Here is a 25,384-nt window from a genome sequence, read left to right on the forward strand (position 1 = left end):
AAACTCAACAACACATCAGTTAGTATCAGCGATAAAAAAATTCAAATGTCCCATTTTTTTTTTCATTTTTAAAAAGCGCTTCAATGTTTCAATGCCGTGAGTTCAGCTTTACCCTCCCGCAGACTACACGATAGATAATGAACCACCCCCTCATTTGCTCCGCAAAACACAACAGACATGCATACAGTTTCGTTTTTTCCCCACTGTTACCCCCGCCCCACCCCACCCGCGAACCCCCACCACATCAATAAACATTCAAGGCCAGAGGATACAATGTACATCAACTATAGTGGTGCATCAATAAAACGGTAGGTTTCCACACAGTTTCTTTGACCCCATGAGTGAGATGTGGATACAGAGGATTCCCTGATAACCCGACCTGTCAACGAAAAACTCAAAGACACTGTTTACTTCTAGAGAGAGAGGAAATAAATAACTCTCTCAAATTCTTCCGACAGCTCAGATCCCTGGTTCGAGAAGGTAGCAGTTTTCCGTTATTCAAAAATCAGACAGAAAAAAAAAAAACACACAAGATGAAACCGGGAATATTCCCCAGTTTAAAAATGATAACAGGAAGTTGAGTGGTGTTCAGTAATTCTGCTCCGCTGCTTACCAAGCCCCACTGGTACTCCCAAAATGAAGTAATCAGATCAGTGCTAGTTCAGTAAATGTTCCCTCTGACAAAACGCAGCTACTATCGCTGACACCGGCGGGTCTGCTGTGCAGTAGGCACCTTCTCATGCTTTTTTTCAGGGCCTGTTAGTCCAAACAGGACTCTTGTATCTTTGATGCTGGCCTTTAGAACACACTCTATAGTAATGAAGAAGACACAGAAACTTACATTTTATACCCTTATTACACTTTGGATACTTTGTACAATAGTGCTGAACTTAAGACCTGCTTTCGTCATGCTTGATCTGATATATATAAATGTGTAAATATACTGTATGAGACAGTATGTGTGTGTGTGCGGGTGTGTGTATGTGTGTGATGATGTGCAAAGGTGTGTGTATGTGTGTGTGTGTCTGTCTGTGTGTGTGGTGGAACCTGCACCACACCAACAGTGAGAGGCTCAAATATGGCTTTTGTCACACATGAAGCGTGCTGCCACCCATAAAAGAGCTCCTGTACATTTAGGGCCACGGAGGTTAAACCAGAGCTAGTAGACATGATCTCCCTTCACGGCAACCTGATCCGAATCGCACTCCACGCGTGGTTCTGAAACAACCCATGGCCCATTCTAAACCAAACACATTACAATCATGACGAGAAATAAAACAACAACAAAAACACGCTACAAAAAAAAATGTGCGGAGGCTGACTAACCCTGGTGATGAGTGCTACGGTAACAAGACATCGAAATCAACTTGTGCTGTAAGACTACAAATTCTCAGTACACTTCTAATGAAGCACGGTAATTCAGAATAAAATGAACATAACATCTTATGGGTTAGGGGGAAATGAGCAGCTATTTTGTCTCCTTATTCCTTTAGAGCCTCTGAATCCAACCAGAGCATCAATCTCCACAATTCACCAGAAGAAACTACAATTATTCACAACCTTCTCAACAGCTGCACTCCAGGCTTAAAATGTACAATCTGACATCTGCTAAATGTGCATATTTGCTTCTTTTTTTGTCGTTGTTGTTGCTGGAAGTCACATGAGATGAATGACACACCTGTGTATATATATGTGAAGCGACAACCAGCAATTTCCAGCTTACAAGTAAGACTGGAAAAGCAGAGGGAAAGCCAGCCTGGCTCTAAGCAAAGGTGACAAAATCCACTCAGCAGCCACTATAAACCTTACTATATAACCCTTTGTATGTGACATGCAGTTGTTTTATGGGGTGTTACAGGCTGGACAACTTCTTTTCTGGGTGCAGTCACCTTCTGGAACAATTGTATGTTTGTCCCAAATTGCCAAACCTTTCCTTAAATCTTGCCAAACCCATGCCCTCCAACTTCTTAACGTCATTAGTACCTGATGGGCAACAGATTTCTGTTAAGAGCCAATCAAATCAATGCGATGTGAGAAATACTGAGTAGAGCTGCTTTTCAATAGCAGTACTGTTAATGTGCCTTCTGACAGGCTTGTTTCCATTTCAACCACTTATTAATTCCTGGTAAGAAAAATGTCAAACTATACATGAAAAAAAAGAAATTAAAATAATTCCCTGTGGCATGTAGCTGCAATTCTGCAGACAGTCAAACGTAACAGCCGGGAAATAACAGGGAGGCTGGCCATTCTTTGATCTTTTTGGAGACAAAATAAAAAAAGAAATCTATGAGACACCTAACAGCCATAACACTGTGACAGTACTCCAGGCTTGTCCCTTGCATTTCCACCATAACTGAACCAAAGGACAGGAGATGGACCCCCAAAACCACACAAAAGGAGCAGGGTAGTGTTTGCTGGACAACAACTTGGTAAATGCCCTGGCAGTCAGATGGATGTTCATTAACAGTAAACAAGGAGTGGAGGAGGAAGGGTGCACGTGCTTGACCAGTGTTTGTCCACTGGAGAGAGAACTGGTCAAGCTGTGGAGGTATTCTTCATACATACAGACACAGAAAACAAAACAAAAAAACACCAATATCTGATAAATCTCCATAAGCCTCCTCCACTCTCAGATGTCCAAGTCATCAGGATGTCCTTCATTTCTATCAGCGCTCACCCACACACAAACGTGTGAACACATTATTCAGGTGTCACAGGTCCATGGAGGTACGAATATACAAGCAACACTCACAGTGTTAGCACACACATTCACCACCAGACACTTCACCATTACATCTGTATGCCTTTTTCTTGGGACAACGCACACTGTGAACCGGGTGAAGACATTTTAAAGCTGCAAATCAAACTCTTCCCTCATTAAAAACTGCATCTGTGAGGTTGTTTCTTTATCTACTGTAGTTTTTAGTGTTTTTCAAAGAATAGAGTGTCATCTATCCTTATTAAAAATGTTCTAACCTTTAAAACAGGAAACAGAACATAGTTTGTGTTTGTGTTTAACCTGAAGGTGTGCTGCTTCAAGACACACAGATGTGACCAAAAATCACACATCCCCTTTAGAGCCCACCCCCTCCCTTCACCTATATTTTTATGCAAACATGCCTATAACCACCCACCCCCCCACGCACACACGTATTCACAAATACACACACACACACACACACAGTCTCATTCATACAAACACAGAGAGGCTGTGTGTTTCTCAGGCATGCTGTGCAGCCAGGTCCTGGTTAATAAAGCGTCGTAGCCTCTCCAGGTACTGACTGTAAAGCTCAATGTCGTTGTGGCCCGCTCCCTCCACCCAGAGCGGCTCCACGGCCTTGGGACAGCGCTCGAACAGAGCCAGGCCGTGGGAGAAGTCGATCACCTCGTCCTCTGTACCGTGAATGATAAGCACTGGAGATGGGATCTTTGACACCTTCTCGATGCTGGAAAAATATTTAAGGAAATGCAGAGAACGGAATCAGTTTCTCTGTCCCATTGTAATGCATTTGTCTCAACATGTCTTATGGTACGCAGATTGATTTTACATCTAATCTCTGTCTTTTGAGGATCTGCATTTGAAACCGGTGGTTCTATAAGATTTTTAATTTCTTCTGTAACAAAGAACAGCATGTGGTCATTCTGAAGGTTTCACTGCAATCTATCTAAATGCTAATAATTTCAGCAACAATCGAAACATGGTTAAGCTCTGTATCATTCGATTTGGTTGTAAAACAGTACAATTTTCCAATCTTTCATTAAAAAAAACATTTACAGAGCAATGAGCAAGTACGAGGATTTAAAATAAACATTAACAAAATAATAAATAAACCCCCACCGTGCATCTGCTTTTTCCATGAAGCAGTCCTATCAAGTCAATGATAATATCTTCAACAGACCACAGTAACATTCTCAAATTCCCCAAACACATCACACTGCTATACACCACCATTTAGAAGTAAAATGTTAATATCCTGCAAGGGACTATATATAAAAGTATCTTTGAGGCTAATCTGGGCATATTTGCATTGATATGTTCATTAACACATGCTCTGTAACTTTTAAATGAATTAAATGTAAAAATTATGTCTCAAACTATCGCTCTATTGCACCAATCAACACTGTAAAGAAGTTAGAACATACAGATGGACTTATTGTGCTTCAGAAAAGAACTGAGACGCTAGTCATGTTTCCTTTTCACTTAATTAAACTGTAATAATTCACTTAATTCTAAATGACTTCCAAGTAATCAAATCGACAGACTTCGGGTTTGCAGTCTTGGGAAGTGAACTTACTTTGGAAAAGCATCAAAGCAATATGTTTTCTTAGTGTCGGGGAAGGCAACCCTCATGCCGGAGGTGAGAGGAGAGTGGAGGACCACAGCAGCACACTCAAACCGCGATGCCAAATCGACTGTAGGCACCGTGCCGATGCTCTGCCCGTACAGGATGATATTCTCAGGGCTGATGCCGTACCTGAGACACAAAAATTCACGTTTCACTATAAATCTTGGCAATAAGGGACACAGGCTGTCCACTAATCAGAGAGTTGGTGGTTTTATTCCCAGCTCCTCTACAAGACAAAACACTGACTACAAGTTTGTCCTGATGGCAGCACAGTCGCCATCAGGTGTGAGAATGTGTGTGAGAGTAGGTGAAGAAGAACCACATTACCTCAGGTTAACAAATGCTATACAAGTGCAAACACTGAACGCAGAAATATGTTGAGCACGGTGTACAAGTGTGAAACTTCTCACTAATTTTCAGACTCGTGCTCCAAACAGTTTTCTTCCACCCCTGAATATTAAAGAGAGAACACGTTGTGGCTAGTTGCTCTGCAACTAGCATGCAAAGTTGAAGCGTTTTTTTTAATGCTTGCACACATAAGCTTGAGTTACAGTAGTTAATCTGTTTACTGTTTGCTGTAATTGCTAGTTACACTCACAGTTTGCACAGTTGGCAGGGTGATTAGGCCAGCTGGCAGGATGGGGAAAGAAAAGAAAATGATTCGTGTGAACAAGAAAAAAATAAATAAAAACAAAAGGGATTCATGCATGTAAAAAAGTTTGGGAGAAAACTTGAAAAGCACAAACATACGTGGCATAAGCCACAATGAAAAACACAAAAATAAAATGTTGAAATAAACCAGAATCTTGTTTTATTTGCTCAGCGTCCTCTGCGGTGCCATCTGGAAATGTTAATTTTCTACCAACATTAGGCTCATTAACCATGATGGCAGCAGATAAACAAGTGGGACAAGTAAGAGAGAAGAATATTAGATACACCACTTCACGTAGAGCACAGTATGTCATCCTACTGTTTGATTGCGAGCCACTGTTTAGCTGTGACTACACTGGCTGAACGACAGAGAGAAGCCACTGTGGTCAGCAGGGAAAAAGTTTTCATGAGCGGGCCAAATGTGTTTTTTGTCTATTTGGGTTTTGTTTTGGGGGTTTTTTTTCAAAAAGTTACCAGTCAGTGATGTAAGTGGCCCTTAAAAACTTAAATGGCATTTCATGCTTGCTGCCCATTAGGTTTGGACCCACCAATGACTGAATTTGGGCCTTCTTACCTTGAGCGCAGGGCGTGCCAGGCAGCATCAATGTCAGCATACAAGTTCTTCTCAGAAGGCTTGCCAGTGCTAACGCCGTAGCCTGAGTAATCATAAGAGAAGATGTTGCAGTTGATGCGGGTCCCTAATCCGATGTAGAAACTGCTCATCTGGCCCAGGTCTACTGCATTACCGTGGGAAAACAGAACAGTGAACCTGAGGGACAAAGCAGGAAAATGGGAAAAAAGAAGGTTAGGCAGGGTTGGTGTAAAATCCCACAAACAACTGCATTCTAAATACAGACACACAAGGTTGTGATCCACTTATCCAAAAAATGCCTCAAGGTTTCCAGGTGCTGCTGTGCCTCTCACCTGGCATTGGGGGCACAGCGAATGTACATGCATCCAACCCTGTTTCCTCGGCTAGATCTGGTCAGGAATACATCCGTCACGTCCAGCTCTCTCTGTGAATACTGGAACTCTGCTCTCTCTGTGAGATGCAGCTTCCACCTGCCCTCACTCCCAACACTGCTGCCACCGCCACTGCCACTGCTGCTGCCACCACCTCCTCCTCCTCCTCCACCACCACCACCTCCAACACCACCGCCGCCGCCGCCTCTGTCACCTCCGCTAGCAGTGCTGAGCCGAGAGCGCAGTCCAGGGGCTCCGAGAGAAGGGAGACCAGTCGCAGAGGTGGACCCAGATGCCGCTCCAGCCCCAGAAACTGGATCTGGGTCAGGGAGAAGAGCATAGGTGGGCTCTGGGGGGAGGAAAGCCAGTTTGGCTGCAATGCGGCTTGGGCAGGGGGGGCAGCAGAAGAGGCAGCATAGCTCTCGTATGGACAGACCGTTCATCTTCTGGTGGAAATACAGAAACAGCAGACAGAGTAATTAGGAGTCAGGAAAACAGAACAAAAACAACATGCTACAAGCGAAGCCTTTAACCACTAGTTCACAACAGGGTTTCCCAAAGTTTCTTTCTTTTTAAAAAAAAATCTTTTTTACATATTTATTACTGTTTGGCTGATTAAGCTTACAACGCTACGATGGTGCAGTTGTTAGAACTGCTGTCCTTCCTTTACATGTTCTTTCTATGTCTTTGTGGGTTCTCCAGGTAGTCCAGCCTCCTCCCACACGCCAAAGTCATGAATGGGGTTAGATTAATTAGCGATTAGCGAATGGTTGTTCTGTCTCTATGCAATAACCCTGCAAAAATTGGTAACCTGTCCAGGGTGTACCCTGCCTCTTATCTGGACTAGCTCCAGCCACCAACACCCCACCAACCTTAATTTGGATAAGCAAAAGATGGATGGTTAGATGATTTAGCTTATGAGAAGAGTAGTGTCATCACATCATTCAGAAAAGGCAAAATATTTAATCAGTGAGGCAAAGATTTAAACTGTCATCTGGTAACTACACTGAAGATGAGATGTGATGCCAAAAGAACTACAAGTTAATTTAAACAGACTGATTGGTGAAGAGTGTTTTTCAAAGTGAATAAAAAATTCGGTTTTGGATGGATGGTACACACAAATTGTTTAACCACCTCTGCTAACCAGCTGCCTTGGGGAAACCCTGCTATGTCCTGTTATGGACGTACCTGGATTCAAAAATCCCAGTATCTTGAAATCTACTGGCACACAATGGTGCCAACGTCCTCTGGTCTAGTCACTGAGCCAGCTGGATCTTTTTTTTTAAGAAGAAAAAGAAGAAGAAGAAGATGAAGAAAGAAAGAAATGGTTAAAATGGTTTTGCGTCGCGCAGCACGACAAAATTATACACGGCAATATACAGTTACAAAGGCGTGACCGCTTTATGAGTCTCAGTCTAAAACAGTCGCCGCTGCTTTGGATTACATTTAGGTCATATACAATTATAAAAGTCAATAGCATCCTGGAATCCTATGAGGATGAGATCAGCTTTGTGGAAAGTATGTGACAACCCATTATTTGTCTGCTGTTGTTGACATCATTGCACACGTCCCATAATCTTAAGTAAATATGAAATATTTAACTTCAGGTGTGGACTATGGCTCCTAAACTCTCAGGGGGAGATTAAGGTTATTTAGATACCCTTGAAACGGGTGGACAAGAGTGCTTAAATACAACACCCCCTCAGCAGACAGTCACACAGAGCGATATGCTAACGGTAGCTACATGGTTAACGATAACAACCTCTGGTGTTAGCCATCGATGTTGGCTGTATAACTGCAGCAGACTGGTGGCATAGCAATGCATGCGACCGATGAGCTAGATAAGGGCCACGCTGCTGCTGCTGCACACTAGCCGGTGCACACGTTAATATCAGCTCCGAGTCGAACAGATCATCACTTCGCGTTAGCGAGGCAAGCAGCTAGCGGCGGCTAGCTCGCTAGCAAGGTATCCTAAATGCGAGCTGCTTACCGATTCACAGTAGGCTTGGAGGCAGGAAGGTGTGCCCCTATTTGTACACAGAAGCAGCACAAGACTTCGATATTCCCTCTTTTGCCTTGACATGGATGATTTTACTCAAGTGTACTAACAGCTGTCGGTGGCTAGCTAGCTGATATTCATGCCAAACAGATTTTTTTTTCTACTACTGTCTTACGACAACCGGAAGTGACGTAAGAACGTGATCCCTTTTAAAGCTAATTTACAACGTGACAGCAATAATTTATTATCTTGAAAATAACAGTAATATTTTTTAATGGATATTGTCCGTAAGTAAATTTAAACAGTGACATTCAGTTATCATTTTATTTATCATTGTTTATTATTGCACACTGTCAATCTTTTCTACATAGTGTCAGTTATATGGGTAACAGCAGTGTTATTACAGAGGACAAAATAGGCGGCGGGTTTACAAAGTTCTTCAAAATTTTAACAAATAATAATACTAATACTAATGCTAATACTACTACTACTACTAATAATAATAATAATAATGATAATAATAATAATAGTAATAACAATAATGCAGCATATTTAATCCAATGCGTGAATCTGGGAGATTAAATTAAAATAGCGTGAACAGCAGGTCACAGAAGCAAGGGTTTTTTTTCATATTCACTGGAGACAAAGTGTATTTGAAAATGTGCTATTTGTTAGAACAGCAGTGAGGATGAGCCAATGCCACAGTGCAGAAAATACTCAATCAGTAGTAAATATGCTGCATTTAAAATCTTAATTATAAGCCCAGAAGTACAGCAAAATGCAGCTGTGTGGAGCTTGAAGGTGCTTATTATGCAGCAGAATGGATTTATGTGCGTGTGTGTGCACGCTCTATTATTTCAATAACATGGAGTAAAAACAAAACAAAATGAGACCACCTAGATATCATTTATTCTATTTATTCTTAGTTTTTAGGAAGTCTTAGCTTTCTGAATGCAAAATCTTATCTTTGTTTACTGCCTCCACAATTATCTGCACCCCCATCCCAAGCTCTCAGATCCACTGCATTCTTAGCACTCACCACTCACACTAATAACCCTCTCAACCCACTCTTCGCATTATGCCCAATTATGTGATGAAGGACTTAAAAACAGAGACCAATGTGGCATAGCAGCCCTTCAAAATTCCTTACTCACTTAGTTTGCATTGATCCAGACATATCTGTGTGTATGCATATGTAAAACTATTTGTATAACTATGTGGTGGGAAACAGGGTGGACAACCAATGTCCTGATGCCTACATGTGATGAAATGCATATGTGTCTGTAGACAATATGAGACAGAGGACTATAAAAGTGAGATAAATGTAATAATACAATACCTCAAATAAGGTGAGTAAAAGTACATGGCAGAAAAAAGAAAATTAAATAATATAAATAAAGTATGCTAAACTTACCTTATAATGAATTTGAGAGCAAGGATCCATGTTTTTATAGGCCGAAATTATTTTATTTTATGTGATTAACAGTTTTTTGCTTGTTTGTTTGTTTTAGTTTGCTTTTATGCAGTAAATAACCGATATATTTCGATATATATTCAATGTCTTTTTGCTGTTGTAGTTTACCATTAAAAACAGGTGTTATTTGGTGATATTTTGGTGCATGTCTTTGTCTTTAAACCCTCTTTGTATTCATTAAGATGAAGACTTCTGCCAGTTATGTATTTAGTCATAACGCTTTATTCGGGTATTTTTAATATTTGACAAAATGTTGTTAATGTGCTAGTTCACTCTGCAGCTTTATGTTTATGTTCTGTAACTCACAACATGCAGTACGTATAGACCTATATGTGTTTGTGCGCGTGTGTGTGAGAGAGACAGAGAATGAGAGAGAGGGAGAGAGAGAGAGAGAGAGAGAGAGGTCCTCCATTCATCATTGATCCACTGCAGGACTGTGTTTCATGGGGGTGTGAATTATGGGCCCCTGTTGTCACTGTGCCTGCTCTGCGTTGGACGTTTCACCTCGCCACTGTAAATTTAAAAACGGGATTAGATTTTGCTGACAGCTGATTTCAAAGCCGCAGCTCGACCAAGTGCAGAAAACTGCACGGTACCTCCTGAAAGAAGACTTCATACTGCCCCGCAATTGCAGGATTTGGGGATTTTGCAAGGGTCGGAACAAACCTAACGGGACGCAAAACGCATTCGAGATCACAGAAACCTCTGTAGCTTTTACGCAGTTACACTACGGACTCTTTTCCTCCAGGGAGGAGAAAAAACCCCAAAACGTTTGGTTGACTGGGCGTTTTGGACGCGCAGTGATGCTACGGCGACGCACAACAGAGGGAAGAGACAGGTGAGGTGCGGCTGAGGAGCGCTATTTTAGAGAGGCTTTGAATACCCCCGAGCTGTGCTACCCAACCCCGGTTTCCTCACAGAAAGGAAGAAGACCGACCGGCGAGGGCGAGTTGGCGATTGGCACCTGCCTCACCCTCCAATACCTGGCCATCTGGCGCGGTGAGTATGCCAAATGATGGTGGGGTTTGGAGATGGATAGATGAACGGATGCTTTGAGGGAAACGGAGGGTGGCTGGGGTGAACAGGTAGTGTATAAGTGTGCAATTTTATTACTGCAACTAAACGCCATGCTGCATTATTACAGTCCTCCGGCTTGGATGTGGTACCGTCTGGACCTTTGTGGGCACGAGCTGCTCTTTGTGTCTGCTGTGCAAGTTTGGTGTTATTTGCGTATGACGTGCAAATCTTCGTTGCACATCATTTTGCTTTCACGTGTTGCATATGGTTCTGAAATGCTTATTCTTTATAGGCTTGAGTGATGTCTCAGCAAAATAAATAAATATATAAATAAATAAAGACTCACAATGCACATTACCATGTTACATTAAAACGACGGATACGGCTTAATTAACATTTTTATTTGGATTGGATCATAGGTCGTGATTTGTGCCCATTGCTCCCCGGTGACGTCTTTTACTGCCCCTCCGTGTACATTTATGATGGTTTTCTTTAGTGTTTGCAAGTGTTTTTTTTTTTTATTTCTTTAACAAGAGAAAAGGTCAGATGTGATCATTTAGAAGCCATAAAGTCGATTGATTATGTCATTACTCACTCACAGTATAGTTACAGGGTGACTGTGAAGAGAAAACAGTTGATAAATGAAATGAAATTGAAGAAATGGAACATTGTTGTGAATTTACACATAGACACATGTGCCTCAATATTTTCATCGCATAGGTTCAGTCAGAGAGTGACACAAACTGGAGTCACTTTATGTCTTTTCTCCTAAATGTGTCTTGTACAGTTACAAGAACTGACACCCGAATAGCCCATAACCAGCCTGCGCACTCACAACCTCTATAGCCAAAGTTAAATGCTCAGTCACCGCTGTCCCAGCTTCTACTGAAGTGATTTAACAGTTACATGTAATTCACTGTTTACAACTTTACCCTTCATACTAAAAGCTATCGAGTTCCACAGAAGGACTATTACAGCTCCCAGCTGCTGTAATTTATGTTTGTTTTTCTGTGCGAGCTGAAAGGCAAAAAGAGATGGTTGGTGACAGACAGAAAAAGACAGACAGGCTAACAATGCAAAGGATGAAGCTGTCCTGGCATAAACTACAGGGGGGTAAAAAACACAGAAAAAGAAATGATGGAGCAGAAAGCACAAGTGTTGAGGGAGAGGGGCTGCAGACAGCACTTGGAGCGGGTGTGAATGGTTTCCCTGTTATCCCTGCTGCCCACACAGACATCCACACAGCAGCCGTGCGAGCAGGTGCTAACCCCACCACACAGCAACCGCAGGGAACAACAGGTGCAGCCACTCTTTCCTTCAGCCTTCCTTTGGAAATCCATCTAACACCCACCCATCAAAAACATACAGCTACACCAAACCTTTCTAACATCCCCACCCCAAAGCCCACAGCCCATACTGAAGGGAACCAAATGGATACTTCAGTGTACATTTAGGAAAATAGCAGAGAATGGCCAGGAATGAGGAATTCAATTATAAAATCAATTATGCCATAAGCAAAAGTGGAACTACTTGAATTGATAAAGCAAAGCGAGCTGCAGGTAAACACAATGTAGAAAGCTTCAGGTTGAGATAGCTTCCCATAGGGACATTTAATGAACTCTATTGATCACATAGAACTCTATTCAATCACATATGCTAAGCCACAAACAGAGAAATTCAGTCTTAGAGGGAAAAAAAACAGAGAAAGCGAGAGAGATTGGATTCCAGAGTGATACAGCCCAACACAAAGAGAGTAAATCAAAGGCAGATTACTGTGATGGGGTTGCTAAGTACCACATTTCTAAAAATGTGTAGAATGACAGTCTCAGATCCTGTGTGTTAAGCAGAGTGAGATGAAACAGACAGAAGATGTTGGAAGGAAAGAGATGTTACCTAACAGCTTCTCTGTTCCTATTGCCAAGAGAATACGTCAAGCAATTGGCGACAAATTGCTCCTCTTTACCTCTGGTACACAGAAAGGAACAGTCAGACACCCCTGGTTTAACACTGGGAGGCTGCAAGCTGCTGCAAAACCAGTCGCTTTCTTATCAGATTTACTTGTTTCTTTATTGCCAGCCCTGAAGATGTTTTATACTCAATAAACTCGGTTGGGTGAGCAGATTTTTGTGAAATAAGTTAATGCTTTCTGTTTTTTTTTTTCTTTTGTCATTTTGTAATTTTCTCACTACATTTAACCCGTAAGTTGCTCACTGTAGATTGCCTTGTTCTCACACAGCCTGGACATGCCTACCACCCACTGAAGTAATGGTAACATACGCTCTTACAGTGTTTGGATGAACTTTACTTTCCAGACTTGATGAATGAACTCCCACCTGCCCTAACAGTAATTTCTGTGTCAAAGCGGAGACAGGATTATCCACTAATCTGATTGTAAAACAAAACAAAGCTGCGTCTAGTATCAAGAGATTTGAAGAAATGCTTATTTTCCTCAAAAGGAGCCAGATACAGCATATTACGAGGCTCCAGTTTCACACAGGGAGCCATATTTATCGGGTGGCGGGGTTTGGTGGGATTCTTCAGAACAAAATCGACACTTCAAAGGGGCGATGGAGTTCTCAGACCTCGGGGCAATGAAATCAGAAGAGTTTAAGCAGGCAGGCATCTGCTGGGTGACCTATTCCTGCTGGGCCCCCGGAGCATGGACCTCAGGGAGTCATTCTGCAGGATTAAAGGGGGCCAGAGGGTCAGGAGTCATGCAGGCGTGCTTTCTTTCCTTGGCAGAACTTTGTTCCCTATGCTGAGATAGGTGTTTAAAATATGCTCCTTTATGCAAAGCTTCTCTGTGTTGATTTTACTGCCCCCCCTCCCCTCTAGCAAGCCCTTCCAGATGTTTTAGACGGAAAGAAGCAAGATAGCAAGTACCCCTGCAAACAGAGGAGCGTTACCTGTGGAAAACTGCCGTAAATTGTCCACAACACCATAAAGCGTACACTGCATGATAAATGATGTTCAGGTGGCCAAGGTGGCTGAAGCATGTGGATTTAGTTGTTGCATCAGCCACATGCACCATGTAATAATACCCTGCAGTTATTTCCATGTTAAAATCCCTTCAGAGTGGCCATACATCTTCAGTTTTATGACTCTTCTTTCAGTGATTCCTCCCCGAGGGTGCTGCTCTTTTTATGTATGCCTGTGCACATTGTGTGGCCTCCTCACACACTATAAAGGCCTCGCATGCAGGGATGGATCATATTATTATGAAATGTAATCAGCTGCCAAATACAAGCTACCTGCAAGCTTTTGAAATAGTAAATGACATGAAACATAATCTGAGTAGTTTTGGATAACTTGATACGTGAGCATGTTTGATTACTCAAATATGTGTGTTCTTATTGTATTGTTCTATCCTCTGTCTTACCTCATCAGCACCTCGCATTACTCCCTCACCCAGAGGTGAGGCGTGGGAAGGCGTACGCACATATTTCATGTGCGCGTACTACACGTGCGTGTGTCGTACATGAGCTTGAAAAAAGGAAGTTTGTCTCACAAATCAACCCTCTCCTTTGCACGTAACTCGTATTCCCATTTAAGTGGCTAGAAATTGGGTTTGGAGCGTTATCACAGCTGTTTCAACTCAGGCAGATAGAGACCGCCTAATCTCCTTCATTCTGTGATCTCATTTACATCGCAAAATTGCAAAAGGGAGAAAATGACCATCCACTCCATGCTTTCACTGAAGCACGCGCACACATCTACGCGCGCACACAAACAAGATAAGCAAATAACCAGTAACCTTTTCTCAAATGCCACCACTAAGGCACTTGACTTTTTACTTCTCTGCACAAAATGAATGGGCCTTTATATATATATATATATTTCTTAGGAGCTTGGTCTATCTTCTCATATTTTGCTGCTTTTGTTGTCCAACACATTCAGCGAGCACCTATGCCAAAAAGCAGGCTTCAGTTATGGCAGCTTAGCCGGAGGGATTTGGAGGACTTTTTTTTCTTTTTTTATTGGGAGATAAAAGCATTCGAGTCCTTTGTCTTTCCAGCTATGCGAGACTGTTTTGTGGCCCGATGAAGCTTTGTTGTGGCTAATCTTTCTCTCCCCTCTCTGTCCTCCCCTGCACCCATCCCATCTTCACAGCAAACACAACTTTTCTCTTTTAATTATGGCTTTTCTTCTGGGGGCCCAGTCACAACTGAACGGAGAGGAGCAAAGCATAGCAGAAACACAATTATACCTGCAAGGAAGAGAGAGCCCTCTCAGGGGAGGTGTCAGTGTATGGGTGTTTATACGCTGCTGCTGCTGCTGCTGTGGGAGTGTGTGTCTGTGCAAGCATGCATCATGTACATGTGTACAAGCAGATTCTTTGGCATTTTTGATATCTGCAGTGAGAAGACCACCTATTGTGGGCTATGATCCTCTTAGCAGGCCTCTGCCAAAAGAGCTATATTTACTGCTGCCGGTGATCACAGCACACAAAGAACAGCATGTCATGAAAATGAGCTACCTTTCAGCCCCCTTCTACACCGGCATAAGAGAAGCCACTAACAGAGTGTGAGATGTATGGTAATGGATGCCACGTAGGGACATTAGCACAGTCTATTTAGCATAGTCTTTGTTGAGGTAGAAAAATGAATAGGCAGGTGGATGACGAGTGGTGGTCAGTGAAAAACACAAGGTAAAAAAAGAAAGAAAAAATACAACAAATGCAACGATTATTTTTGGCTGCAAAATCCACAGTTTATTTTTGTCAAAAGAGGACCAGTTACCAAGCAGTCAGATGATTTCTTTCCTTGTAATGAATGTTAAAAAATAACGAGGCCTTGCTTCGGAAATTGATAAGAAGGGGGGGGGGGAAAAGATTCTCCCTGGAGACAGATGTCATGGACACCATTAAGACTGTGTGACTAAACAGGATAATGACTGTATAAAACCAGGTCAAACTCATAGGCGAAAAACCCCTGTCGCTGTTGTGTAATTAGACTGCATCTTCACTGGCGTCGTACGCACAGGGGTGTGCGTGCGCTTGACTCTGTGCTCATAGTGTGTGTCTGAGTGTGTGCACTGCATACTCATGTGCCTGCCTCCAGCTCGGAGCTGTGCAGTGAATGTATATGTGCTTACTGCAGTCAAACTCTGGTTAGCAACGTTTGCCCTTGCTGCAGCTTTGTACAGCACGGTAAATGTTTTCTGTGCGCGCAAGTCTATGTGCGTGTCTGTCTGCGTGTGTGCGTGTGCTGTTTCAGATGTTTTCATATGCATTTCTATCCCACGGAAACACTAAAAGTACATACATTTAGCTGTTTTGTAGCCCACAAATTGTTGTTATTTGCATGTTTAGATGCATCGTCTCTACTTTTCTACACGCACCTGCCTATCACCCAGACACTGATAGCTCCCTGTATGCTGCGTCTGTCACTACCAGCAATTTAGCTTTAGGCAGAAGGCCTGATTGGAGAAGATGTCTGAGGGGAGATGAAGCTCTCTCTGGCTAGACTCCAGCTCTGTCCATCCTATTTTAATTACCTATGGCACTCACCCAGGGGAACATCACTTCCTCTCTGTGTCTTCTCCACCCTTTTCCTCGTCTCCCTTCTGTCTCTTTTTTCTTTTTTTGCTAGCATCGTCTCTTTTCATCTCCTTGAGCCTCATTATCTCTTTCGCAGTTTTTACCTTTTTCCGCTTTCACCCATAAACTAACAGCACACAGCTGCGTCAGAGCTATACGCAGAGGTAACCTTTGCATTAGCATATAAATGACCCTATAGATTGAATAGTATTTTAGGATATTTAACAGCAGGAGACAGATTCCCTTAACTCTGATTAGACCTGTTCTAAGGAGACAAGCAGCCACTTGAGGGAATATCGCCTCCACCTCAATATAGATAAAGACCGCGACACTTCCACTTCTGAGGAGCGCGTGACTGTGTCCGCCATAGACATTTGCTCCGTCCTGTCACTGAATATGAGCGCATGTAAACAGATCAAATATCTGTGTTTTAATTTAGCTTCTTCCCAACCTTCTTCCTTTTGAGACATTTTCACATTAACCATTCTGAACTTGCTTCACAGACCCAGTCCTAGATTTACAATAAAGACACATGCCATTCATAAAATCCGAGTTATCTATAGAGCAGTGTGTGGGAATTTACCCAATGAGCCATGTCAAATTAACATTTTAGGGATCCATGCTCGTTTACTTTCCTGCTGAGATTAAAAGACTAGTTCATTTAGCTAAATACCAAACCTGAAAGCAGGTGAAACCTAGCTCTGTCAAAAAAAGAAAGAAAAATCCCATATTACACCTTGTATCCAAAGTGTAAAAACATTCATTCACACTTTTACAGGAAGTTTTTAAAGACTTCTTCATGAAGCTCCCAGCCATAGAGAGAGTCTTGTACATAACACCATGTAAAACAGTGATAAAACACCTTTTTTTTTGCTTTTTCCAGTCTCTGCAAAGAGCTAACCTTCCGCTCTTTACATTGAATTTCCAGAGCAGAAAAGGGGAAACAAAATGTTGAACTGTCCATTAACAGAGATGTCATCCTCGACATGTACGATAAAGACAGAAGCTGTAACCCACCTTCAGAGTCTTATGATCTTGGAGCGACAACTCCAAGAATTCCCAGCTTCTCTTTTGAAATATAAACACAGCTCATGTTGATTCTGTTTTTAGTGTAGAAACAGATTTCTGCATGTCTGCATAAAGGCTGCCAAATCACAGTTTGATCTAACTATTTAACTGGTATTAACTACCACTCTATTAATGGCCAAAATTAAAATTTATCATGACAAACACCCTGGTCAGTTACAAACACAACTCATCACATTTTGCCTGACGTGAGTCTACTGTACAGTAGCATCACATACCAAAGGATTCTGGATTCTCTCACTATTTTTTTCCCTTCCAGTGCACCCTTTTCATTTTCAGCTCATGTCTGATTGAATCCTATTAATGAAACGATACTGATTGTAGCGCAGAAAACTGAAGTCTGAAGGTGACCCACTTCTCCCATTTTAGCCCGTGTCTGTGTTTCTACCCTTAGGCCATCTTGCTTTATTCCGGGCTTTAACCTGCATACTGTCCTCAAGGAGCAAGTGTGTTACAAATGAGAACAAGGTCTAAAGGATTCTCTCTCAGCTGAGTCTTTAATACTGCCATAGCCAGCATGAAAACTCTACAGTCCAGTTATCCTTGTAAGTATATTGTATATCGCATATTATTAAAAGACAGTCTGTCATAATAATCCAGCATAGGAGGTCTCAGAAGCTCAGTGGGGAAAAGCATTGAAAGCATTACACATAGTTCTTTAAGGCCAAAATTGTGGACTCAGAGCTTACCCTATGTCCAGCAGAGATGATCTCTGTAATTATGAAGTTTTTACACAATAAACTTGATGAAACCACCTTACCAGGCGCATATATATATATATATATATATATATGTATATATAAAATTACAGACCAAATTGCTTGTCTCCCATCCCCCTCCATGCGGGGACCCACACCTCCTTACATCTGCGTCCATGTACACATGACCGTGGGTATAATTGTGTTCCTGCTTACATCAGTGTGTGTTGTTTGTTTGCCTGCGCACACATATGTGGGCAAAGTATGAGTTAGAGGGCGGACCCGCCCTCCTCACGTTTACATCTACTGCAATAAAACATCTCTCCCTAGCTTTGCTATTGGTTGCTACGGTAACAAAGGCACAGAGTGGAGTGGCTGCCGCAGCCAAACAGTGAGCGAGAGACTGAGGGGAAAAAAAAAAGATTCTGCCTGTAAGACCTAATCACAACAACAGATTCGGTGCATCGCACCACAAAACACAGCTTGGTAACAGTCATGAGTAAAATGTCAACACCGTGAAAAGATGGGTCTGGATTTTATTCATCCATAATATATTTATGTATGTGTGTGTGTGTGTGTGTGTGTGTGTGTGTGTGTGTGTGTGTGTGTCAAAGGATTAATTAATGGCTGTAGTGTAGCTGGGTGCAGCACAGGTCATAGCATTGAGTTGATGTCTGCTTGTATGTGTAGATGTGTGGGTGTGCGTTGGCGGCCTCGTGTGCCTGGGTGGGGGGGCTGGAGGGTGTTGCTCAGGCCTTGCTCATGGCCAAAGCTCGTCAGTGTGAGTAGGGATGGTGCTCTTTACTCCCTGTTTAGCAGGATGAGAGTGTATTGATCTCACTCGGTAGCTTTAATAGCTGAGATGTCATGCAAATATGAGCATGTGCAACATGTATTCAAGGCCACTGAGGCATTTAGGGACAGGATCATTGGTAAATATTGAATAGTGGATCCTCGAACTAGATATCCTTCACGTAGCTTGTTGACATGCTGGGGGTTGTATAGATGTCCCCAGCATGCTGCTCACCCCCTCTGGTTCCTGTCAGATCAGCTGTGGCAGGTGAGAGCTCAGAGAAGAAGACTCACTGTCAAATGACGCTCAGTGGCAGGTGACGAGTACCAAACATATGGCCAAAGTGATAAGAGGTGAAAGCCGGTGTGTGCGCTCCTTTAGATGACCTGCTGATTTGCTAATTATGTGGGTGTTAGCAGGTGATTTGCTAATGAGCTGCCTGATGAGGCTAGATTGCACCGTGCGGCTGTCGTCGTCATTACATGCGTCCCATGATAAGAGTGTCAGTGTCACACCATTTAATCCTATCACACCAACATGATCTGACACAAATAACATAACACTCTTTCTTCTTCTCCACTTGCTCGCCTCTCCTCTCCTGATTTCCTGATACTCATTCTGTCACCAGTCTGGATTTTATAGCTTGATGAGCTGGAAGGCAGTCGCAAGTGGTATCGCTCTTCCTCCCTTTTTGTCTTTTATTGAAACCGTCTTTCATTTTTCACTTCTTTATTCAGGATTTTGGCTCAGCTGGGAAAACTCAGAACCCTTGATAATCAAAGAGTTGCCCCAAACCTCTTTTTTTTTTTATAACTCAGATCATTAAAAAAAAACAGTACCTTTGTCTTTGCACTGGATAGCAGCAAAGGTTTAATAAGTTGGCTTGGCCCAGATCGTATTGCTTATCTTATGGATCAATAACCTTAATCAATACACTCTCTAATGAGGAGGCTTAATTAATCTTTTACCACAGGGTTTTAGTATGTTCCACGAGCAGTTTGGGAGTGTGTGTTTTTAGCCTTTACAGGCTTTCAGAACAATCATTATATAGAAGACTTTTTATGCAACACAAGATTTTTGTGCCAATTAAAATTATTTTGGTTTTTGCCTTCAGAGCTGCTTTAATTCTTCATGGCAGTGATTCAACAAGGTGCTGGAAACATTCCTCTGAGATTTTAGTCCATATTGACATGATTATATTAACACACAGTGGCTGCAGATCTGTTAACTGCACATAAATGATATGACTCTACCGTTCCACCACAGCCCAAAGCTGCTCTATTGGATTGAGATCTGGTGACTGGGGTTGTCATTTGAGTGCATTGTCATGTTCAAGAAACCAGTTTGAGAGGATCTGAGCTTTGTGACAGGTTGTGTTATCCTGCTGGAAGCAGCCATAAGATGATGGATACATAGTGGTCATAAAGAGATGGAGCCAAGGGAATATCCTTCAAACCAGGACACAACTAGCAGAAGCCTGAGCTGTTAATATAAGGCAGGATGGATCCATGCATTCGTGTTGTTGTACCGTTAGAATGATGCAGCCAAGTCTTCTGCTGCTGCTGTGGCCCATCTGCTTCAAGGTCTGATGTGTGTGTTCAGAGAGGCTGCTCTGCATACCTTGGCTGAAATGAATATTTGTTTGAGTAACTGTTTCCTTCTCATCAGTTCAAAGCAGTCTGGCCATTCTCCTCTAACATCAACAAGCCATTTGAACTGCAGCTCACATGATGTTTTCTCTGTTTTGGCTTATTCTCTGTAAACACTAGAGATGGTTGTGTGGGAAAATCCCAGTAGATCAGCAGTTTCTGAAATACCCAGGCTATCTGTCTGGCACCAACAACCACATTTGTCATTAATAATGTCTAAGACAAAAGATATGATCATCAATTTTAGAAAATGTATTCATACACAAGAGGTCATGTCCATTAAGGATCAGACAGTGGAGTATCTTTAGTCTCATAAATGTCTTGAAATAATTATTGATTAAAAGCTGAACTTTGAAGCAACTGTGAGGCAAAAAAAAAGGCACTGGTGTCTAAAATGCTCTCATTTCCATAGTGATAAAACCAGGATGATTTTATTTTGTCATGCTTTGATTGAATCCTTTTTTTAATCCTTTTTCTCTGTGCCATGGTTTGGATACATATCTGTAAAGAACAGAAACTCACCCAATCAAATTGTTAAATGGTCTTATAGGCTGATATTTTAAAGGCGCCACAGCTGAACCAACATTGCTCTACACCAGAGAGATACAGGGTTTGGCTGGTTTGATTTTATTTGGCGACTCACATCCTTTGTCTTCCTGTTTCTTCCTTCTGAAGGTTTATAAAAGTGTAAAAACAACACTTTTGTTGCAGCAGCCATCACAAGATCATCAGATGAACAAATCATAGTTTCATCATCCTGCATGTTGCGTTGTGGATTCTTTGTTGTTATAATTATTAATTAATTTATTAGACTGTGTGTATCATGCTTTTCTGTTGCCTGTTGTCTGTGTTTGTATTTAAAATGTGCACGTGAGCACGGATGACTCACTTACTACTGCAGACTCAATCTACCTACGGGTACAAATACAGTAATCTGAACATTCAAAGGCACATAAATCACAGTTCTTGCCTCTTATGATGCTCAGTTTAAACTTCAGGAGCTAATTTTTAGCACTTCTACATGCCTAAATGCACGGAGTTCCTGTCATGTGATTGGCTGATTTGAGTTTTGCATTAATGAACAGATAAACAGGTGTAATTAACAACGCAGTTTGTCTAGTAGTTTCTCATCATGTTCCATGATCAATTTTAGATTACTATATATATATTCTTTAGGAACAGTTTCAGCTGTTAGGCCTTGTTTCCACAATTTTAGCTAGCTATTTTAAAAGCTCATAAACACAGTTAACAATTTGTCAACAATCTTAACTGTTTATCCCTTTTTAAAAGAAATTGGGCGGCTTTTCAGCATTTATTGGGATAGGACACACGACAGCAAAGCTGGGAGGAGGAGACAATTCAAACACAGACCTCTGCATCAGGCTTACATTATGTGGCTCTCCTGCTCAGTCCAGTGAGCTATACCAGTACCTACTTATGCAAACATTTAAGAAAACATTTCCACAGCACTCTAATTTAGCCACAGGCTGCACTTTTAGTTTTTATTATAGATGTAACTATTGTTTTCACCCCTCGATCATCAATTGTCTGCTTGAATCATCAGTTTATTTACTTATCTGTTTATTGCTGAACTGTTAACTTTTCTGCACAAACCTGTTCTTAGATGCCACTGAGCGGATCTGTCATGGCACCCCCCGGCAATTGCAGAAGTAGCCCCTGGGGTATTTTTAGCCCAGCTGGGAATGTGTTTCAGAAATATAAGATCATTGTCGATGGGGCTTTCAGATTTGTAATACTATTAAAAAATATTCAAATGTGTTTGTCAATTCTTTATACAAAGATATTTTGACAGACATAGTTAGTTGTTTCATTTTGTATTTCTTTGTATTTCTAACTTTTGATGTAAACAGGAATCATGACCACATACAGCAAACACCACTAGAGTTTGTATTTGTTTTCATTTTTGGATATTTAGCAACATCTAACACTTGCAGAGTGGTTACTGCTTCCTGTTTGTAATGAGCTCATAAATATACAAAAAGCAATAAGTGGATTCATTCACAGCAAAGAAAAAAACATGATGATTGTCAAGCAAGCTCAGAGTGAAACAATGCGTGTCCTTTCAGTGATATATATTACAATTTATGGACGTCTATTTAGAAAAGCAGTGTAAGTCACCAAACTTAAGATAAACAGAAGGAGCACAATTGTTTAGCGGCGGTGTGTTCAGGCGTATGATAGCTAATCTCACTGGAACACACACTTCATTTAATTCCATCTATCCATCTTTCAAATCCACAGACGGCGACAGAATTTCATCGTAGACTTAAGCATCACGTGTGGACCCTCCTCGTGTTATGGCCATAATGAAACGAGGCTGACCCTAAACCTGACTCCATCTGTTTTAGTCTAGGGTATCCCAAAGGAGGATCAGATGAAACAAACCCTCCACTCCCCCTCAGGCCTCATCCAATGCATCTGATGAGCAGCAGGCTTAGAGATGTCAAACCTGCAATCTCTGGGCTAGAATTACATTTGAAGTGGCCCCAGAGTATAGCCTCCAGCCCACATCAGCTCACCGATGTCTTCAAACAGCATGTCTCTCAATCTTACACAAAGTCTGAAGTACTGGCAACACAGGTGACTGTGTACTTAAGTATGTACGAATATGTGTGTCCTACATCTGTGCGCCTCAAATAGCAGTTGCCATCTCCTTAGAAACGAACACATTTACCTCTCAAACTGGTTTTCTATCACCGAAAACAACTGTAAGAGGTTTTTTTTATAACAGGGTACAGACTAGATGAGAGTTAGAGGAACGAAGGGAGGTGGTGTGCGATGGAGGAAGAGAGATGGAGGAAGAAAGGAAATAAGCGGCTCGGGGTTGGGGAAACATGGAACATGGTATTCGGGTTGATTTGATGGGAGCAGCATTGATATTGCTCAGATCTCTTCTTCCGTTTCCAACCTCTCTTTTCATTTACGTTGTGTCATTCTTCACATTTCCCAGAATTACAGCAGCTCTGTTAGAAACCCAAGACAAAGCCCAAGTACTCCGCCCTTTATGCGCTCCCCAGTTTGTCGTTTTTCTTCTCTCCTCGTTATATCGCCTCTCCTCTTTCAAAGTATTTTCCACATCAAAGACAGTTTGTGCTACCTCGCAGGCGGCTACAGCTGAGCCATAGACATTTTGAGTAAAGGCGTACTAATAAAGCTTTCGAATTCAAACATGTGCTGGATGGTTTGGCTACCACATTTTATCCCTGACATTTTATGTGCAGCAGTATTGTTCCACTGTCTCTGCAAGAGTTTGAACCCTTTGTTGTAACCCCCTTCAGGCTGTATAAATTCCAGTGTGTCTGTTGGTTCATTGTTGCCATTCAAATTAAAATATCCAAGTATTTAATGGAAATGAAACTTTAAGCAGTCATTTCTGGACCCAAAGGGACGAATGCTAACGATTTTAGTGATCTCCTGATGCTACCTCGGGTGCCGGGAGGTTAGCATTTACTGGTATGGTTGCATGTGAAATCTCTCAATAATAATAAATGAATTGCCCTGAAATCTGATTAGAGACATCCACATTACTCTGAAGTGGGTCTTAAGTGGGCAAGACCAGTAAAACCATAGCACGATAAACAATTTAATTCTTAATATTCCTCTTTCCCTTTTGTACATTAAGTCCTGGTCTGTTCTAAAGACGCTCACATTTAATGAACCAACTGGTTAATTCACAGATGATGAACAGCCCGAGATGTTATAGAGACATAAACAGGTCAGAGTTTATATATGATCATATATATGATCATTTGTATATGATCATTACTTTGGCTGGTGACCAAATTCCTGCAGAAGAGCTGCACTTTGTTCTCAGCAAATCAACAAATGTTTGAAAGCTAACATGCTAAAGCAGTAAGCTGGTCACTTATTTTTGCATCTGTATTTCATGCATCCAGCACCAGTGTGATCCTTATTTGGCCTCTTAACCTTTTAAAGGCCAAAATCTGTTTCCTCCACTTTGATTTAGGGCGTCCTTTCAACCAGAAAGACATTGTCCAGCTTACCCCGGTCCCTACCTTCTGCTCTCTTTATTCTACTTCTAAAGGCCATCTAGTCTTTTCTGTTTTGTGGCTAATTGCCCATTTTATTGCCTTTATATGTACATAGAGAAACACAATTAGTCAGAAAAGCATTGCCACCCAAGAGTGTTTTGTCTCTGTGTGAACGTTTTGTGAGAATCCCCTTCGATTCAGACTCTTTGACAATGGAGTGACATTTCTGACAATAGGTCCCTGTTACACCTCTAAGGCAGACAATAGAAACACATTTGCTCCCTGCAGAATCCAGGTTTGCAGCAGCAGTCACCCCGCTGCACTTCTGACCCTGTCTCTCTCACCACACACACACACACACACGCACACACACACACACACACACACGCACACACACACACACACACACACACACACCTGTTCCTCTGCACTGAGAAATATTGTCAGAATGCCAATACGCATACCCGTGTGCACTCCCAGCCATGAACACACACGCACACAGACAGTGCGCAATGAAATTTTTCTCTCTCCTTTTCTCTTTGTTAACAGTGCATGTGTGTTGCTGCCATGGCAACTGTGGCTCCACCCCTCGCATTTCTTCTCCTGCTGCTTCAACTGGCTGATGGCTCATTCCCAGAGGAACCCAGTCCACTCAGCTACGTCCCTGTGGAGGGTATGTGTCCTTCGCCTTTGTGTACGTGTTGTGCACCAGTATATGTGCAGCACTGATGAATGGCTCTGCGGTGGATGTGGAAATTGGAGGTCAAGGGTCAAAGCCTTGGCGTGAAGCTGCTTTCGAACTAGCCAGGCATACAGATACAAAGAAGCCTCACCTCATCTTTCCATGGCAGCAATAGATTAATAAGCATGAGAGAGGGCAAGAAATAAACACAGTGGCGTGTGAGAAATGATCATAATACAGCTTGAAAGGTGGAGAAAGATGAAAAGGTGGGGGATAGTTGGATTGGATGAGGTGATGTAGATGGGAGAGAGAGGGAGGAGACAGGTGGAGATGGATCGCTACGTCCTCTCTCCCTCCCCTGCAGTCAAGGACAGCGAGAGACGCGCTTTCCCAATCTGTCTCCTGATGATGAGGGCTCCCTATGGAGACCTCCTCTCCCAAACTTTCTTGTAGCCTGATACTCCCACCTTCTCT

General features: G+C 42.1%; 2 protein-coding genes across 2 annotated transcripts in view; one reads left to right on the forward strand and one right to left on the reverse strand.

Moving 5' to 3' along the window:
• Positions 1-53: 53 nt before the first annotated feature.
• Positions 54-8,135, reverse strand: LOC100710369 (alpha/beta hydrolase domain-containing protein 17A). Its single transcript, XM_003437982.5, has 6 exons — positions 7,951-8,135; positions 7,149-7,234; positions 5,922-6,406; positions 5,572-5,766; positions 4,296-4,475; positions 54-3,446 (listed from the first exon to the last, which is right to left on the reverse strand). Exons 3-6 carry the CDS (start codon positions 6,401-6,403, stop codon positions 3,221-3,223), a joined length of 1,083 nt encoding a protein of 360 aa, XP_003438030.1. The 5' UTR covers positions 6,404-6,406; positions 7,149-7,234; positions 7,951-8,135; the 3' UTR covers positions 54-3,220.
• Positions 8,136-9,831: 1,696 nt separating this feature from the next.
• LOC100710107 (semaphorin-6B) overlaps positions 9,832-25,384 on the forward strand; it is a 31,532-nt gene continuing 15,979 nt past the window's right edge. Inside the window, exons 1-2 of the mRNA XM_003437981.5 lie at positions 9,832-10,432; positions 24,778-24,901. Of these exons, the coding sequence (XP_003438029.2) occupies positions 24,781-24,901 (121 nt within the window). The 5' untranslated portion in view covers positions 9,832-10,432; positions 24,778-24,780. The remainder of the gene's footprint in view (positions 10,433-24,777; positions 24,902-25,384) is intronic.

The sequence above is a fragment of the Oreochromis niloticus genome, linkage group LG18, assembly GCF_001858045.2.
Source record: "Oreochromis niloticus isolate F11D_XX linkage group LG18, O_niloticus_UMD_NMBU, whole genome shotgun sequence".
In the NCBI taxonomy this organism is placed as follows: domain Eukaryota; kingdom Metazoa; phylum Chordata; class Actinopteri; order Cichliformes; family Cichlidae; genus Oreochromis; species Oreochromis niloticus.